Source organism: Coregonus lavaretus (genome assembly GCF_964263955.1).
Source record: "Coregonus lavaretus genome assembly, chromosome: 4".
Lineage (NCBI taxonomy): Eukaryota > Metazoa > Chordata > Actinopteri > Salmoniformes > Salmonidae > Coregonus > Coregonus lavaretus.
The window spans coordinates 49,378,422-49,397,641 of record NC_139991.1 but is presented as its reverse complement, the minus strand read 5'-3'; the positions used below and the strand labels follow the sequence as shown (position 1 = coordinate 49,397,641).

General features: G+C 40.7%; 1 protein-coding gene across 3 annotated transcripts; it reads right to left on the bottom strand.

Annotated features, from left to right (window-relative positions):
• Positions 1 to 1,233: 1,233 nt before the first annotated feature.
• On the bottom strand, positions 1,234 to 17,564 carry LOC311127745 (adenylate kinase isoenzyme 1-like). Of its 3 annotated transcripts, none has more exons than XM_084159613.1 (7): positions 17,243 to 17,564; positions 12,219 to 12,258; positions 11,312 to 11,347; positions 9,242 to 9,405; positions 8,807 to 8,923; positions 2,730 to 2,921; positions 1,234 to 2,435 (listed from the first exon to the last, which is right to left on the bottom strand). In XM_084159613.1, exons 2-7 carry the CDS (start codon positions 12,223 to 12,225, stop codon positions 2,367 to 2,369), a joined length of 585 nt encoding a protein of 194 aa, XP_084015739.1. In that variant the 5' UTR covers positions 12,226 to 12,258; positions 17,243 to 17,564; the 3' UTR covers positions 1,234 to 2,366. The 3 variants fall into 3 exon arrangements, with proteins under 3 accessions (XP_084015739.1, XP_084015740.1, XP_084015741.1); XM_084159614.1 differs by lacking the exon at positions 17,243 to 17,564 and adding an exon at positions 12,803 to 13,540; XM_084159615.1 differs by lacking the exon at positions 17,243 to 17,564 and adding an exon at positions 12,438 to 12,590.
• Between the last annotated feature and the right edge of the window lie 1,656 nt (positions 17,565 to 19,220).

Genomic DNA, 19,220 nt, shown 5'->3' with positions numbered 1-19,220 from the left:
CTCTACATTATGGACAAGGTATGTTTATGAAAACCATTATCAAAACAATTTTTTTCATTCACATTCTCCACAAAAACCAAGGAATGAATTCTGTCATGTGCATGTTTTGTTAATCATCTGTGTAATTACTATTTTGGGGATTCACAGACTTCACCCTCCCTACACCTCTGATGAATATAACAGGAAACCTGTTCGATCACCAGGCACTGCAAAATCATTCTGGCTATGGATACGGAGAATATCAACACATTAACATCAACACGCCAGAGGATATACACATTGGACTTGGGGCTCTGCTGGGAGTTTACCTCATATTTTTATTTTTTTATTCTGCTTTGCCACTAAAATCATAATAAACAGTGAGAACTAAAATATTGTGTTATTGTTGTTATTGTTATGTATATTATTATTATTATTGTTATTATTATTAATAGGGGGGGAGGTAGTTCAAAAATGAACCCCAAAAGGTTCTTCAAAAGGTTCTTCCAGGATCCATTAAAAGGGGTTCTTTGAAAAACCCTTTTAAAGGGTTCTTCAAATAACTTATAGGGGTCCCCCCACAGTTTCAATTTGAAGAACCCCTAAAGGATACTCCAAGAACCTTTTCTTTTTAGAGTGTACACCACAGATGAATATAACTGGAAACCTGTTCGATCACCATGCACTGCAAAATCATTCTGGCTATGGGTACGAAGGATTTCAACACATTAACACACCAGAGGATATACTGATTGAACTTGGAGCTCTGCTAGGAGTTTACCTTATATTTAGATTTTTGAATTCTGCTTTGCCACTAAAATCATAATAAACATTGACAACTAAAATATTGTGTTATTCTTGTTATTGTTATGCTGATTAATAATAATAATAATAATAATAATAATGGGGGGGTAAAGAATGAACCCCAGAAGGTTATTCGAGGAACCATTAAAGGGGGGATCTTTGAAGATCCCTTTTAAAGGGTTATTCAAATAACTTATAGAGGTTCCCCCACAGTTTCAATTTGAAGAACCCCTAAAAGATCTTCCAGGAACCTTTTCTTTTTAGAGTGTAATACTTCTGACAGCTAACTTTCTAACTCCGCCCATAACTTTTGGACTTTATATCGTTCCCAGAATGCATGGATTATTGAATCATTGTTAGTTTTACACTTAAGACATGCCTCTGCCGTTGTGCTGTAGAATTTGTGAATTTTGTCTCTTGTATAATATATTCCGTACATTAGTTTATACTGGATTAAGCGTACAATTTTATTCACTGTAAATGTGTTAGTTAAGTTCCAACATTCCCTCCATCTCGTGCCGATATCAGTTCTTTTTAAGTCTTGGTTCCAATAGTTTATATATTTTTCTAAATATTGTCAGTTGGATGTGCTCTCTGCAAGGTTTTGTATATCTTACCTATCATATGAATATCCTTTTCTGACTCAAATATGATTCCCTCAAGATACAGCAGATCTGTTATGTGATGAAATGAGACATATCATGAGGTGTTAGACAGTGGAATAACTATGAACATACTCTATTTTCTTTTACAACTGTTGGTTACTATTGTACTTTATTCCTGCTGTGGGAGAACTATACTATATCCTGAATGTCTGAATGATGGATATGGCCTGCTGCTGCTGCCATGTCTGTCACTGCATGGCATTTAGCACCAGGCATAAAGGAGTCTAGTCTCCATGCTTTCCCATATACTCCAGTGCCTATATGGCGGCACATGAGCATAGAGAGTGCAGCCGAGCCCACCCCAGGAAGGCATTGTACATGTAAGGTCAGGCGAAGTGTTGACAGCTCCCTCTTGTAATTACATAGAGCTGAGATCAGCACCAACCGTAAGGGTGTGTGCATTGTGTGTGTGTGTGCTATTCTGTGAGATTGCATCAACCTATTATTTATCCCATTGAGAAGGTCTCTTCTGTCAGATATTAAATTCATATGCAGTTGTTTGGTCAGGGTTTGAAGGTGATGTTTTAATGAGACAGAGGAACATGTATGGTTTTTAGAAAACCACACACAGACACACACACACATACAGACATACACACACACATACACACGTAGACATTCTGTACAGGAAGTGTGGACAAGACATGGCAGACAAACAGGAAGTGAACAGTAGACTCTCAGGAAGTTATGACATTCTTGTAAATGTGGCTGTATATGGGTGTCTGTTGTGGTTGGTGAACTGTAACAAGAGATTATTGCTGGAGGAGGAGTACAGTGTTGAATTAAGGCATCACTGTTCTTTAATGGCCTTTCATTATAACCAAGGTGGCTCAGCAGATTGTTGTTTTTTTCGGCATAAGATAGACATTTAGAAAAAACGAATCAAAAACAACGTTTATATCCAGGCATGTTTGCTTTTTACTTCAGGCCATCGATAGCTTTGGCAACGTGTCCGAAGACTTCATCCACAGGCAGTTCGGAGTCAATCTGAGGAGAATGAGAGAAAGAGAGGCATGAAATGAGATTGCAATGAGGGTGGCGTCACCGTTGTAAAGTGAAGAGAATTTTCTGAGTGAGAGAGTGTTATAGCTTTCAGAGAGATGTGAGATGAGACACTTGAGTGTATTGTCACAATGTGTCATTTTTTACGTGCCATTTAAAAATAAAAATAAAACTGAAATGTTTTTATTCCACTGTGCTATGACATACTCTCATACATGACAAACTTCCTCTATCTTTTATCTCATTACAATAGCCTATAGCTTGTAGTTCCAGTCTCACCTTCCTGACGATGCCGCGGCTGGAGTAGAAGGCGATGACTGGCTCGGTGGCTTTGTAGTACAGGTCCAGGCGCTTCTTAATGGTCTCCTCATTGTCGTCAGCTCGGCCACTGGTCTCACCACGCTTCATCAGCCTCTTGACCATGGTCTCACCCTTGGCATCAATGTACAGCAGCAGGCAGGGGGCTCCTATCTGTGAGAAGACAAACATAATGGTGAGGACAACTGTTAGAAGGTTTTTGAAATTATATAGTCCTCTTAAGTGGGAGGTGATGGGCCAAAGAAAAATATTTATTGAGAGAAACACTATGGGAAATTGAGGGATATTGAGCTATTGGTGATTTTTGAAAGGACAGGACACCTCATAAGTGCATATATGGGTTGTTCTACAGAACTGGTGTAAATTGGGGGTTGGGAAAAAAATCACATTTGTATCCTGTTTCTCCCAAACTTCCAGCACACATGTCAGGTAGACATATATACTATTCACACACTTTGTTTGTATTGCATATCTGAAATATTTACCTGAATTCCTTACCACCTCACTAAATTTGTCACTACTGAAACATAGTGGAAAAAGTTTCTATAAAGGGAGAACCATGCATAGTAGTGATAATTTTTGATTAACCTTCAATTACAGATTCATTTTCGAAATTGTATTTGCATACTAAATTAACAAAATAGTAAAAACATGATATTTAGCCTGATTTTCAAAACCTTTACATTTTATTTAGAGAAATATCATCTCTATTGTTCTCTGTAAAATGTCTTTATTTTGGTAAAATACCAGGCGTTTCTGTGTCAAGTATTAGTCATAGAGGTAGAGGACTCTAGATGGAAGTAACTTGTTTTGGTATAGACATTACCCTTGAGGGCTTCCACCATTTAAAAGTAGTCAACTGGGTGGGGATTCCTATGGTTTGAGAGTGATCAGCCAATGATCAGAGAGCATTGTATTTTTTCAAATTGGGTTGCCTATGGTTTGTAAATCAAAGACTAAGGTAATATCCAGGAGCCAAGACCAAGATTTATACTATGACATTGGTCCCAAGACCCAGACCCAGTGAGTTGAGACCATGACAAGTTAAAGATCTAATTAATGTATGTGGTCTTGAGTGGTCTCAAGACCAAGACCACTAGATCAAGAGTCCAAGGCCCTTTCTTCAATTGTTAGAAACTCAAGTAGAGTAAACTTGAGTAGAGTACAGTACAGTAGGGTACAGTATAGTAGAGTAGGTTACAGTACAGTATAATAGAGCACAGTAGAGTACAGTTCAGTACAGTATAGCACATTATAGACGTCTATGTTTTGGCCAAATAGGATTGGATTGGATTGGAGCCCCCCCCCCCCCCCCCCCCCCCCCCCTGCTGGCTATACATTTCAATATTCTACACTTTTTCCTGAAGTGTGCACTTGTCCACTACCCACATGGTGGTCCTCTGTAGCTCAGTTGGTAGAGCATGGCACATGCAACTTTAGATTGGAGATAGTCTCAATGGCCCTGCCGGTGCAGTCACAGACTCCATAATGGCACAGATACAAAGATGAGACCTCTATTTATCTCTATTGTTTTGGTTGTGACCGTTTCGGTTTGGACAATTGTGACTCATTTTGGACTTTTAAAAAATCGGCTTTGTTTACATATGGCTGGCTATCTTTCATGTGGACATCCCAGAAAACATATATTTTAGTCCCAAAACCATAAGTTTACATATTTCTTGATGTATTGGATGTTCGGTAGTAACACTTCTTAAAAATACATTAAGATTTACCAACTTGCTCACTCATTTTTTCTCCAAAATGTTTGCAGACAGACTACTCACCATGTGGCCATAGTGGAGAGGGGTGCAATCCCATCACCTGGTGATATTTGTAGGGGTATGGCTTAAGGCACATTCATTCTACAGTCTTTTAAAGTGTGTGATTCGGTAGTTTGTTTATTTGGATCCCCATTAGCTTTTGCAGAAGCAGCAGCTACTCTTCCTGGGGTCCACAAAAAAAGCACAAAACATGACAAGTTACAAAACACATACACTGACAGACAAGGAGAGTCACACAAATATAAAATACAACAAAATACAAACAATGCAACAAAAAATTACACAAACAATACAACTAAAAAAGTATGTATGTGTTAGAGTGTGTCTGTGTGTGGGTGTGTTTCTGTGTGTGTCCCCTTACAGTCCCCGCCGTTCCATGAGATGTCTTTTAATCAGTTTTTTAGGGAAGGGAGTTCCATGCGATCATGGCTCTATATAAAACTGTGCGTTGCCGTGAATTCGTTTTGGACTTGGGGACTGTGAAGAGACCCCCGTTGGCATGTCTTGTGGGGTATGTATGGGTGTCTGAGCTGAATGTTATTTGATTCTGCAGACAATCTGGAATTTTCGTCACAGTAATATTTCTCATAAAAACTACAAGAGAAGAAGTTAATCTCTCGTCAACCCTCAACCAGGAAAGACTGGCATACATATTGTTGATGTTAGTTCTGTATGTGCAATTAAGGTCAAGGCGTGCTGCTCTGTTTTGAGCCAGCTGCAGCTTTGCTAGGTCTTTCTTTGCTGCACTTGACCATATTACCGGACAGTAATCAAGATGGGACAAGACCAGAGCCTTAACAAATAGTACAGTTGATGTTTGTGTCAAAAACGCAGAACAGCTTTTTATGACAGACATACCCTTCCCCATCTTCACAACAACTTTGTCAATATGACTTGACCATGATAACTGACCATCCAATGTTATACCTAGCAGTTTAACTTTTTCAATGGTCACACCCTTTATGTACAACTCCAGGTTTAGGTCTTAATGGATGTAGTGACATCAAAAGTGGGGACAGCATTTTTCAGAGAAAGATATTTAAAAATAAACAAAACTAATAATTAGATCAGTATCTTTCAATGTAGTAATAGAACAACTCAAGATGTTCTATTTAAATAAGTGTACAAAAATATACAAAAATCATGAATTGCTTTATATTCAAACATGAAGTTTAGGAATCAGGGTTTGGGACAGCCACCTCTCAATAGAAATACAGTGGGGGAAAAAAGTATTTAGTCAGCCACCAATTGTGCAAGTTCTCCCACTTAAAAAGATGAGAGAGGCCTGTAATTTTCATCATAGGTACACGTCAACTATGACAGACAAAATGAGAGAAAAAGATTCAGAAAATCACATTGTAGGATTTTTAATGAATTTATTTGCAAATTATGGTGGAAAATACGTATTTGGTCAATAACAAAAGTTTCTCAATACTTTGTTATATACCCTTTGTTGGCAATGACACAGGTCAAACGTTTTCTGTAAGTCTTCACAAGGTTTTCACACACTGTTGCTGTTATTTTGGCCCATTCCTCCATGCAGATCTCCTCTAGAGCAGTGATGTTTTGGGGCTGTCGCTGGGCAACACAGACTTTCAACTCCCTCCAAAGATGTTCTATGGGGTTGAGATCTGGAGACTGGCTAGGCCACTCCAGGACCTTGAAATGCTTCTTACGAAGCCACTCCTTCGTTGCCCGGGCGGTATGTTTGGGATCATTGTCATGCTGAAAGACCCAGCCACGTTTCAATGCCCTTGCTGATGGATGGAGATTTTCACTCAAAATCTCACGATACATGGCCCCATTCATTCTTTCCTTTACACGGATCAGTCGTCCTGGTCCCTTTGCAGAAAAACAGCCCCAAAGCATGATGTTTCCACCCCCATGCTTCACAGTAGGTATGGTGTTCTTTGGATGCAACTCAGCATTCTTTGTCCTCCAAACACGACGAGTTGAGTTTTTACCAAAAAGTTCTATTTTGGTTTCATCTGACCATATGACATTCTCCCAATCCTCTTCTGGATCATCCAAATGCACTCTAGCAAACTTCAGACGGGCCTGGACATGTACTGGCTTAAGCAGGGGGACACGTCTGGCACTGCAGGATTTGAGTCCCTGGTGGCGTAGTGTGTTACTGATGGTAGGCTTTGTTACTTTGGTCCCAGCTCTCTGCAGGTAATTCACTAGGTCCCCCCGTGTGGATCTGGGATTTTTGCTCACCGTTCTTGTGATCATTTTGACCCCACGGGGTGAGATTTTGCGTGGAGCCCCAGATCGAGGGAGATTATCAGTGGTCTTGTATGTCTTCCATTTCCTAATAATTGCTCCCACAGTTGATTTATTCAAACCAAGCTGCTTACCTATTGCAGATTCAGTCTTCCCAGCCTGGTGCAGGTCTACAATTTTGATTCAGGTGTCCTTTGACAGCTCTTTGGTCTTGGCCATAGTGGAGTTTGGAGTGTGACTGTTTGAGGTTGTGGACAGGTGTCTTTTATACTGATAACAAGTTCAAACAGGTGCCATTAATACAGGTAACGAGTGGAGGACAGAGGAGCCTCTTAAAGAAAGAAGTTACAGGTCTGTTAGAGCCAGAAATCTTGCTTGTTTGTAGGTGACCAAATACTTATTTTCCACCATAATTTGCAAATAAATTCATAAAAAATCCTACAATGTGATTTTCTGGAGAAAAAAATTCTCAATTTGTCTGTCATAGTTGACATGTACCTATGATGAAAATTACAGGCCTCTCTCATCTTTTTAAGTGGGAGAACTTGCACAATTGGTGGCTGACTTAATACTTTTTTTCCCCACTGTAGGTGTATAAACAATGACTTTGTACTATATTAATTAAAACATATTTGTTATGGACTTGGATTGAATTAAAACATATCATGATGTATATAACTGTTCTTTAAAATAGTTATTTTGGGGTGGGACAGAAATGTACACCACTTCTGTAGAATCACCCATGTAAGTGTTTTCATGGTGCTGCAACCGAATTGCCCAGCGATGAAACAGTCACTGGCAGACACCATTAGGCAGACGAGGCAATTGCCTCAGGCCTCACGTCATCAAGGGGCCTCATGAGATGGGTATAAAAAAATACATTTAAATGCTTGAAGCATAATAAATAAATAATTTAAAAAATCCCCATCACAATCCGTCTGTTTAAGCTAGAGATATCTGTTTTGTATGGGCTGCATCTCATCCACCGCATCCGCCAATGTTTGCCTTCAACATCTGTGGTGTTTGTCAGACGAGGAGACATCCCGAAAATTGATCTTCTCATGAAAACATCTCTAACATCTGTTCTCTGTTTTGCTCTCTGAAGTTTCACAAGACTCATTTGAAGGTAACCCGGTAATGGGCTGAAAATGTTATGGGAGTGAATTTTATACGGCATTTCCACGTCAAATGTATACGGGTAATTCTATTATAAATTCTTCTTCTTTTTTTAGCTTATTTCTCTCAGATATAGGACAGACACTTCAAAACATACTTCCTTTTGATTGATTTTTGGCTGTTTTTCCATTTATGAATTTGTTACTAAATGCGTTTTTTATCGGCTAATAGCAGTAAAGCCAAATTCGATATTTCATCAAATCATTTTGTAATGAAAAAAAGTTATACCTACAGGGGTCTCAAAATTCAAAATCAAATAGCTAAATTATCCTTGGTATGACCATCTTAAAACAATTCCATATGTTAGCTTAGGGAGATACAATATGCATTTCTTTGGTAAAAAGACAGGGGCTGCTGATAATACTGCCATCGTCGTCGATGCAGAGGACATGTATGTGTAGCTCATGTATCTCATGCTCTCTGGCCCAAAATAATATGGCATGTCATACTCTTTTTGGCCAGACAACATCAGATACATGGGCTACATATAGTAAGACAGAGGGGCACTGTTTCACTCGCTCGAATGCCTTCTCCGGTGAGCCACTTGTGAATTGAAGGACAGTTGGCAGGTGCACAGTGCACTGTTCGCATGCTGGAATTATTTTGGATGAACGTACTAATGTAACCTATTTTTTTTAAGTGATTTGTTTGACAATCAGATGAAAACATCATGACTAGTTGTGTTCATGGCACATTAAAAGGTAATACATTTTTACAGTTAAATTACATGTCTTTACTATAAATCCCATAACACATTTTTGAGAAGGCACGTGGGAGGGGTGGCCTCAGACTGGCCTCTGCCTGGGAACAGTAATGATTTTCTAAATGTGAATCCATGTTCCTGTCTCCTCTTACCTTCTTCTCGAACTCCTCACCCTGTTTGACCTCACGGGGGTAGCCATCAATGAGGAAGCCCTTGGACACGTCAGCCTTAGCGATCATGGCATCCTTGATCATGTCCAAGACTGTGTCCTATAGGAGGGAAGCACATGTACTATTTATTGACATGAAACACACTCACCCTCATAGAAATATGTTTGAACAGTTTTACTTCTGTGTTGAAAAATGACAAAGTAACTTATGAACACAATAACACCCCTATTACAATTGGTATTTACCTGATTTATTGGTACTTATTGCAAGGAATTCAGCACAAATGGTTATACCTTATACCATAAATCTGTGTAGTTAGACTATAATTGCTGTAAGAACAACATTTAATTGACGTGCTGTTACATAGTAACTGCTTTCTGGATATGACTGTAAAAGCTGTCCCATGCAGCCACTCACCAGGGGTACGAGCTCTCCTTTCTGCATGATGGCCTGGAGGGTCTTGCCCCTCTCTGAGCCGGATGCCACCTCAGCACGCAGCAGGTCCCCGGAGGACAGGTGGGTGTAGCCATACTTGGCCACCACCTTCTCACACTGGGTGCCCTTGCCAGAGCCAGGCCCGCCTTGGAGACACATACAAAAAGGACAGGTGAATCCCATCTAGCCATAACCTTAGTGGTGGTTGGTCGGTTGGTGAATTCTATCTAGCCATAACCTTAGTGGTGGTTGGAAGTGTATGACACAGGGCTGTTGTATATATTTACTGTATACTTTTGGGCATTCTTTCAAAATAAGTGTTGTCTTCACATCTAATATCAGGCATTTACAGTTGAAGTCGGAAGTTTACATACACCTTAGCCAAATACATTTAAACTCAGTTTTTCACAATTCCTGACATTTTATCCGAGTAAAAACTCCCTGTCTTCGGTCAGTTAGGATCACCACTTTATTTTAAGAATGTGAAATGTCAGAATAATAGTGGAGAGAATGATTTATTTAAGATTTTATTTCTTTCATCACATTCCCAGTGGGTCAGAAGTTTACTTACACTCAATTAGTATTTGGTAGCATTGCCTTTAAATTGTTTCACTTGGGTCAAACGTTTCGGGTAGCCTTCCACAAGCTTCCCACAATAAGTTGGGTGAATTCTGGCCCATTCCTCCTGACAGAGCTGGTGTAACTGAGTCAGGTTAGCTGGCCTCCTTGCTCGCACACGTTTTTTCATTTCTGCCCACAAATTTTCTATAGGAATGAGGTCAGGGCTTTGTGATGGCCACTCCAATACCTTGGCTTTGTTGTCCTTAAGCCATTTTGCCACAACTTTGGAAGTATGCTTGGGGTCATTGTCCATTTGGAAGACCCATTTGCCACCAAGCTTTAACTTCCTGACTGATGTCTTGAGATGTTGCTTCAATATATCCACATAATTTTCCTTCATCATTATGCCATCTATTTTGTGAAGTACACCGGTCCCTCCTGCAGCAAAGCACCCCCACAGCATGATGCTGCCACCCCCGTGCTTCACGGTTGGGATGGTGTTCTCGGCTTACAAGCAACCCCGTTTTTCCTCCAAACATAACGATGGTCATTATGGCCAAACAGTTCTATTTTTGTTTCATCAGACCAGAGGACATTTCTCCAAAATGTACGATCTTTGTCCCCATGTGCAGTTGCAAAACGTAGTCTGGCTTTTTTATGGCGGTTTTGGAGCAGTGGCTTCTTCTTTGCTGAGCGGCCTTTCAGGTTATGTCAATATAGGACTTGTTTTACTGTGGATGTAGATACTTTTGTACCTGTTTCTTCCAGCATCTTCATGTCCTTTGCTGTTGTTCTGGGATTGATTTGCACTTTTCGCACCAAAATACGTTAATCTCTAGGAGACAGAACGCGTCTCCTTCCTGAGCGGTATGATGGCTGCGTGGTCCCATGGTGTTTATACTTGCGTACTATTGTTTGTACAGATGAACGTGGTACCTTCAGGCGTTTGGAAATTGCTCCCAAGGATGAACCAGACTTGTGGAGGTCTACAATTGTTTTTCTGAGGTCTTGGCTGATTTCTTTAGATTTTCCCATGATGTCAAGCAAAGAGGCACTGAGTTTGAAGGTAGGACTTGAAATACGTTCACAGGTACACCTCCAATTGACTCAAAATATGTCCATTTGCCTATTAGAAGCTTCCAAAGCCATGACATAATTTTCTGGAATTTTCCAAGCTGTTTAAAAGGCACAGTCAACTTAGTGTATGTAAACTTCTGACCCACTGGAATTGTGATACAGTGAATTATAAGTGAAATAATCTGTCTGTAAACAATTGTTGGAAAAATTACTTGTGTCATGCACAAAGTAGATGTCCTAACCGACTTGCCAAAACTATAGTTTGTTAACAAGAAATGTGTGGAGTGGTTGAAAAACAAGTTTTAATGACTCCAACCTAAGTGTATGTAAACTTCTGACTTCAACTGTAGATGGTGTTGATTTTGATTTTGTGTGGGGTTTCACACAATTATTGGCAAAATGTATTTCACTCACCCACAACAAAGATGATCTTGGCGTCCTTGATTTTGTCTAGAAGGAACAGAGACAACAGAACAACGTGAGTCTTGGTAGTTCTAGAAACAACTTCAGATGATTAGGCTACTGATTAACCCTGCAGCTTAGTAAGAGTAAACAAAGTTCCATTTAAAAGACATTTGGCAGTGTAACAAACCATCCTCAGAACGGACAATTCGTCCAGAGCAGCTGGCTGAGCAACCCATCTTGACACAGAACCTCACTGCACTGCACTGGAGCTAGCATGCCATGCTCTACTCTGGCTACTTGGACTTATATACAATGGAGTTACCTTGGCAACTATAACCAACCACAATGCTTTGTGACCACATAGAAGATGGCCCCTAGCTAGAATTCTGAGGTAAATTATCCAAATTCACTGTAGTCACACACATTTGGTAGCAATTTGGGATGTTTATGCATAATGGTCTGAGTTAGTCTACATGATTCCACATGAGGAAATGCAGTGTTTGAGTCACTAGGGAATCCAAAAGTACCTTCTAGTAGTCTTTGAGATTTTTACATCTGGATTGGATCAGAGTCAAGCACAAGCAGTGCAAATCTATCTCTCAATGGAATACATGTATCAGTCACTGATAAGTAGTAGCTAAGAAGTAGCTAAGAAATCCATTTCACTTTGAATGTGCCCTCATCGAATAATAAACAAAAATAGAATGTATAGCTACAAACTCATATAAACTATTTTCCCATGACTGTCGTGTTGACCGTGAAGGTACAGTATGTTCCTTTCAGCTGTTGCAACATCAAAAACAACCAGAAGAGGTCACAATAGCCTAAGCATACACTTAGGACACACAAGCACTTCTCCCATGAAAACAGTCTTACGTAAAAGGGGGACCAACATAATATAATTTTTCATAATTACCTGCCATCGTGATCTGTTATGTAAGGGTTATTCCTTTTAACTGAATTAGAAGAGAGAGAATACAGACGTTAGCTTGTACATTCAGAGCTAGTATCACTTTTGACTCCATGCAAATATTTTGGTTACAGTCCCATTTCCTATTCAAAATAGTCACCCATAGCATTTCAAAGAGAACCAAAGATGGAAATATCGGTCAGTAGTTTATCTTCGCATACTTACTTATCTCTGTATGCGAATGACCTAATCTAATCTGAATACATTCACATTCATTATATTGTAGTAAAGCCTATACTCTTTCTCAGTTTTGACATTAAGACAGTTGATGTCCAAGCAAAAGAGGAAATGTTTAAGTGAGAATAGCCACTTCCGCCTGAAATTGCTACTTTCTTGTAATGTACAGTGCATTTGGAAAGTATTCAGACCCCTTGACTTTTTCCACATTTTTGTTACGTTACAGCCTTATTCAAAATTGATTAAATAAATGTTTTTCCTCATCAATCTACACACAATACCCCATAATAACAAAGCGAAAAAAGGTTTTAAGAAATGTTTGCAAAGGTATTAAAAATAAAAAACAGAAATACCTTATTTACATAAGTATTCAGACCCTTTGCAATAAGACTCGAAATTGAGCTCAGGTACATCCTGTTTCCATTGATCATTCTTGAGATGTTTCTACAACTTGACTGGAGTCCAACTGTGGTAAATTCAATTAATTGGACATTATTTGGAAAGGCACACACCTGTCTATATAAGGTCTCCATACATCTCTGAATGACCAAGTATTTTGCAGTTGAAACACACTACCATTTGTATATTATGTAATTTGAATGTAACTTGACTTAGGTATAATAAACCCAGTCCACAGAAGGGAATCATTAGAACGCAGCATCAACACATGCATCAACATCTCAGTGCTGTGGGTAGCACTGACAGCTCTACATCTGACAGACTAACAAAACCATACCAGACCAAGAGCCCTCAGGCAGAGGATTGTTAAGTCAGAAGCGTTACTCAGGATTCCAGTATAAAGTACAGCTGCATTACCATCTGCCACAGAAGTTGGCACAGAATAAATGACAGTAACATTACAGTATCTGATCACTCAGCAGCTGGTTACACTCCTCAACCAGAAATGATGGCTGAATCTGATGTTCCTTTACACCCCAAACAAAATCAAGACCAGAGCATAGCACCATCAGTGTCACTGTGCAAATACTGTATGACGGAATGGAATCTGAATATTTCTGATTGCAGTAAATATTAATAAATATTCCGAAATAAGAAGACAGCCTTCCTGTTCGCTGTGCGTTTTGTCTCTCTCTTCAGGCCCTCCTAAGAGCCAGAGGAGGGGAATCATTTCTGGGTGTGTCAGGATGGCATGTGTAAACAAATCTCTCACCTCAAGTGGCTGCATGCCTGGATCTTGTGACCCATTATTTTATTATATTTTTCTATCTTTATCTTTAACTTTGCATTGTTGGAAAAGTCCGGTAGGTAAACATTTCACTGTTAGTCTACACCTGTTGTTAACGAAGCATGTAACAAATAACATTTGATTTGATTTGAAGCCATGTGGTTATTTTGAATATGCCTGAAACAACTGGTTAAACAGGTAGAGAGACATGTTTTAACTGGTCCTGGTCTCTTCATAGCTAAGGTAAGATAGGAGATATGGAGAGCTGATCCTGTATCAGTTGTTGTGGGATAAGTGAAAAAGTCTGACACGAGCTGACCATGAATCAGTCATTACTGGCTGAAACAAAGGTGGTGGTAGGGAGGGTGTTCTTCAATCAGTTGTTGAGGGATAAGTGAAAACTTCAGTGTGTCTTGGGATATGAGGATCTGACCTTACTTACTATAGAATTGTGTAGTACACTGTAGAATACTATAGTAAATAACAAAGTATTATCTGCAAAAACATTACAGTGTCTGCAAAAACACTACAGTTTTGTAACAATAGTAATACTGCGGTATTACATTTGCATATACCCCACCCATTTCCTTCCCCCGTATCCCAATTTATTCCACCCATGAATGAGAAACCTACATGCCAATTACAGACCATATTGTGTTGCCTACAGGTTATAGAGAAGAGCAGAAGCGCTGAACTATCTGAGCAGACTTCAGTCCCACCTACAGGTTATGGAAAATGTTGCTAGTTTAGTATTTGTCCAGTAGGTTTCCTCAAGGAGAAAGCCGCCACTTCTATGTCAAAGATAACAAAACAAAAACACTATAGTAAACATTACAGTATACTACAGTCATGTCACAAAAAGACTTCAGTAAATACTACACTTAATACTACAGTAAATTTTGCAAAACACTACAGTGAATACTATAGTATATAAATATAGTAATACTACAGTATTTATACCATAGTATACTATCGTATTTTTTCATAACCTGTAGGTTTATGCACTGAAAACTTTTACCATGACACGGTCAAACATGCAACCATTATTCTATTCAGTCCCTAATGAACATGAATATCCTGTTTTCTCCATGGAGTTCAACTCAGAATACTCAAACCCACATAATCAAGGTTTATTTGGTTACTTGGTTACCTGTTGTGGGTTTGAGTATCCTGAGTTGAACTCCATGGAGAAAACAGGATATTCAGGATAATTAAGGACTGAATAGAATAATGGTTGCATGTCTGCCCGTGTCATGGTAATAGTTTTCAGTGCATAAACTTACAGGTTACCAACAACACACACTAGGAGGTGTTTCTGGTTTAAAATATCCTATGATTAATTGTGCAGTGACACTGCCAAATACATGGGTAGGCAGGTGACTAGTAGCACTAAGCATAGATGTCCTTTCATTTGCTTTGTGATTTATTTATAATGCACCAGAAAACAGTCGCAGCTCAGCCCTGTTCCACAGACAGGTTCAAGTAGAATTTTCACCCATGGAAAAGTGTTTCAATATAGTGGCCATATTGTTTGCACACTGTCTGGTGTATGTGTGCTTGATAAAATTATTCCACCCCACTCACAGAGGAGAAATGTAAGAAGTGGTAGAGTTTCACTGAATGTCTTCACAATCCTGTTACCCTACTCTATCTTCCTTTTTCTGCAAGCTCAGTAGTCCAGGTCCAGGGTGGCAGGTTTTATGTAGGGGCTGTTGACCCTGTGGTCTTTGTAAATGTCACCCAAGCATCTGAGTCAGTGCTGTGCCCTTTTGGGACTCCCATCCTGGCCTATTATGGTGCCCTCATCAGGGTCTCCAGCCTACTTGGAATGCCAAACACTCACCGCCTCCAATCAGGGGAGGACCAGGCACTTCCAAGGCAGCTGGGGTTACCGTTATGAAGTATGATTGATTTTACATGAGGCGTAACATGTGTGCTATATTGTGTTACACTGCACTATGTTGACCACTTACATTGACCTTTACGTTGACTGTAAAACCATTTTTTACACATGTTAGCTGTGTAAAATAGAACTTTATGTTCCGATGACAATGCCATCTCTGTGGCCTATCCTCTGTCATTATTGAGGCAGGGTTGCCTGTTTCAATGTCTGTTAGCTCCCATCCAAAAACACGTTCCTTTCTTCATGATACAGGACATCAATAACGCACGAAAGAAGCACACACACAAAATATTGCACTGCTTTCCAGCAATGTATGAATACAACATGATTCAACAGACACGGTAACGTTTCAGCACCAAGGTCAACTTGAATGTGTCAGAATCAACCCATTCAGTTTCCTCATGTAAGCCACTTGCGTAAAACCTGCACCAAGAAGCAACTGCGAACCCACTCGCCCCTACCTCAAGCCTGTGGCTATCCGATGCACCTCTCTCTTTCCCCAGCAATAAAAATACCCTGTCAGTCCCCCCTGCAGTTGTTCCCAGATACCATGTCAACCATTCCCAGAAACCATGTATAAGCATGTGTAAAGCACATGGAAGGCTGGATTGCACTTGCAGCTAGTAAAGGCAATGGAAGTGTAGCGTAGAGTATTTAGCAATAAGCACATAATCCGTCATTACAACTGCAGTGTTCCCCATCTCGCTGTTATGCAAAGCAAGTGATGTACTGTATTGTATGTGGTACTCCTGTGGTACTGCTCCTTTAATAGTGGTGATATCCCGTTAAGGGAAAGCAGTGGAACTCTTTGACATCATCAGCCCAGTCTGAGTTATGATATTCTGTAGTCTTGAGAGGGAGAGGGAAAGGGAGAGGGGGAGAGAGAGAGAGAGAGAGAGAGAGAGAGAGAGAGAGAGAGAGGTCTACTGTAGCTTTGTGGTGTGTGTGTGTGTGTGTGTGTGTGTGTGTGTGTGTGTGTGTGTGTGTGTGTGTGTGTGTGTGTGTGTGTGTGTGTGTGTGTGTGTGTGTGTGTGTGAGTTCCAGGCTGTAGGGCTTCGCTGTTTTGGACCTGCACCATTAACTGAGAAGAATCAATAGCATGAAAAGGCATGCAGCAGCCCGTGTCAATGCAACATGCTTTAAATAGAGGCATACTGCAAATAAAGTAAGCCTATGTCTGAATGCAAAAATAACATGACAGCCGGTGGGTGGGAAGGAGCAACAGGACGAGCATGTAGGAAATTCCAGATGAACTTCATGACAGCTCAATCAAATCTTGTTTCTGCTATGGATCATAAAAGATGAATGACACAAAATACAGCCAAGCCTGTTCTTTTTATCTCCTTCTGTGCATGCAGCCTAGGCATGCTCTTGTCAGTCACTGAGATTTATAAATACTGTGCAATGGTCTAGGCCATTCACAGCCATGGTGGATGGCACATAGAATGACACACGCTTCCTTTGGCTGTCAGCCTTCCATAGCCTCTAAATGCATTGCATCAGAGAAGCAGTTACAGCTAACGTCAGGCGCCACTGCACAGTGCCTCTCTCTTTCTCTCTCTCTCCAGCCTGTCAAGCAGCCCTGCCAACTATTCCCTCACAAGCCTCTCTCTGTGTTCCTGCAGCACAATTAGCCCCCAAGCCACACTTCTTATGCTCTCTCTTCCTCTGCGCGGCTTCCATTGTGTGGCTGTCTGTACTGACCTCTCTGTAACGGTGCGGCTCTGTCCACCAGTGTGACTGTCCCTGTATCCTGTGTGTGTCTGAGCAGTGTCCCTGCTGCACGGCGGCCCTCCCTCTCCCTCCTCCTCCTTTTTATAGCGCAGCTTAGCTTGCTCCGACACTAGTGCATTCTGGGAAAAGAGGGAGAGTGAGGGAGGGCGAGAGAGAGGAGGAGAGGGAGGGGGAGGGTTTGCGGGCAGTGTGCTGCTGTAAGGATTAATTATTGTTGTGTTGTGTGTTCGATCCGCGGCTGATCCCTTTGCATTAAAATTTTACGCCCTGCTTCATCAAGGAGAGATTGTGTAATCGAGGGGAAGAGAGAGAGAGCTAGGAAGCTAGGGAGAGAACAAGCTAATGAGGAAGTCAGTGAAGGGGGAGATTATCAACTAACTGCAGATTGAGATGTAGTTCCTTTAATATGGACTGAACCAACTGCTGGGGAGGTCAGTAGGGAAACACACAGCTACTGTACAAAGGAGCCCACTGGGAACAAACTGGTTGAATCAGAGTTGTTTCAACGTAATTTGTCAATGTATTCTGACGTTGAATCTACATGGAAAATACATTGGATTTGAAAAAAGTCATCAACTTTTTTTTTCAAGATGAAATTTCAACCTCAGGATTATGTCATCATTGTAACCAATATCCAACATAGACAAACCTTTTATAAAATGTGTTGAATTTGTACCTTTGAAACAACGTCATAAATTCAACATTATATCCATATTTTTTTCTTAATCAATAGGCTGGGCAGCACCTCCTACTGGAGAGGATCTACAGCTGATCATTTAGTCTTGTCACACCCTGGCTCTGGGACTCTATATGTTGAGCCAGGGTGTGTTCATTCTATGTGTTCATTTTCTATGTTGGGTATTCTAAGTTGTTCTATGTCTATGTTGGCCAGAGTGGCTCCCAATCAGAGGCAACGAGTGTCAGCTGTTGTGGGTTGTCTCTGATTGGGAGCCATATTTAAACTGTATGTTTTCCCTTGGGTGTTGTGGGTTTTTGTTCCGTGTCGGTATTGTTAACCGTGGACTTCACGAGTCGTGTTTTGTTTGATACTTTAATTAAATAAAGTCATGTTTGTTTCACACGCTGCGCCTTGGTCCTCCTCATGTGTCAACGATCGTGACAGAAAAACCCACCATACAACGACCAAGCAGCGTGTCCAGGAACACACGCAGGAGGTGACGCTGGTGGATGTCCTCCTCGGTTGGGGGCAGATTACCGAGGAGGAGGCCGTCCGGTACCGGAGGGCTATGAAGGGGGAGACCCAGGCAGGAGAGGAGCAGCGGCGTCAGCAGTGCCATCGTCGGACGGACGAGAGGCACCCCCAATAATTTTTTAGGGGGGGGCAGGGGCGGTGTGTTCAATAGGGCGATATGGGCGACGCACTGCCAAACGGGAAAAGGAAGGGATTTTTTTTCTAATCAATTATATCACGGCAACAGTAGTTATCAGTGTTGTAATCTAGACGTCTGATCTGCCACAGTGCCACTAAATGTCCAATCAGGCTAAAGTCGTGCTTCAAATGGCCCCCCCCCCCCTTTTGGGGCGATTTCAGTCAGGTTGAAAATCGCCCAGAAGTCTGTCATAGACTCCCATGTAAAATCTATTTTTTTCAAATATCAGAGCTTTCAATACAATCTCTATGGGTTTCTGAGGGCTTGCACTTACGCGCTTTCGTCATACGTAACGTAACCATGAACGTAACTAAGAAAAGAGCGGGTAGCCTCATCAATCAATTCACGTACTACTATCAAGATGGCTATAGCGTTCAGTGCAACTCGATTGTCTCTTTGAAATAAGTTACTTTTTGTCGGCGAACAAATCAAGATAAATTGGCAACGAAACAATTAGGACCTCCCAGACCAAATTTAATAATTCAACAGGTTTCTACTAAAGGGGGGAAGTCCTACACCCGAGGATTTTCCAAAAATTGGTACGAACAAAAACCTGG

Bases quoted from the DNA above. Each gene is read 5' to 3' on its own strand.
- LOC311127745 (XM_084159613.1), bottom strand. The intron at 9,406-11,311 runs GTGAGTGAAATA...TGTGTCTCCAAG, and splicing joins CAAGATCATCTTTGTTGTGG to GCGGGCCTGGCTCTGGCAAG. The intron at 2,922-8,806 runs GTAAGAGGAGAC...GTCTTCTCACAG, and splicing joins GTGAGGAGTTCGAGAAGAAG to ATAGGAGCCCCCTGCCTGCT.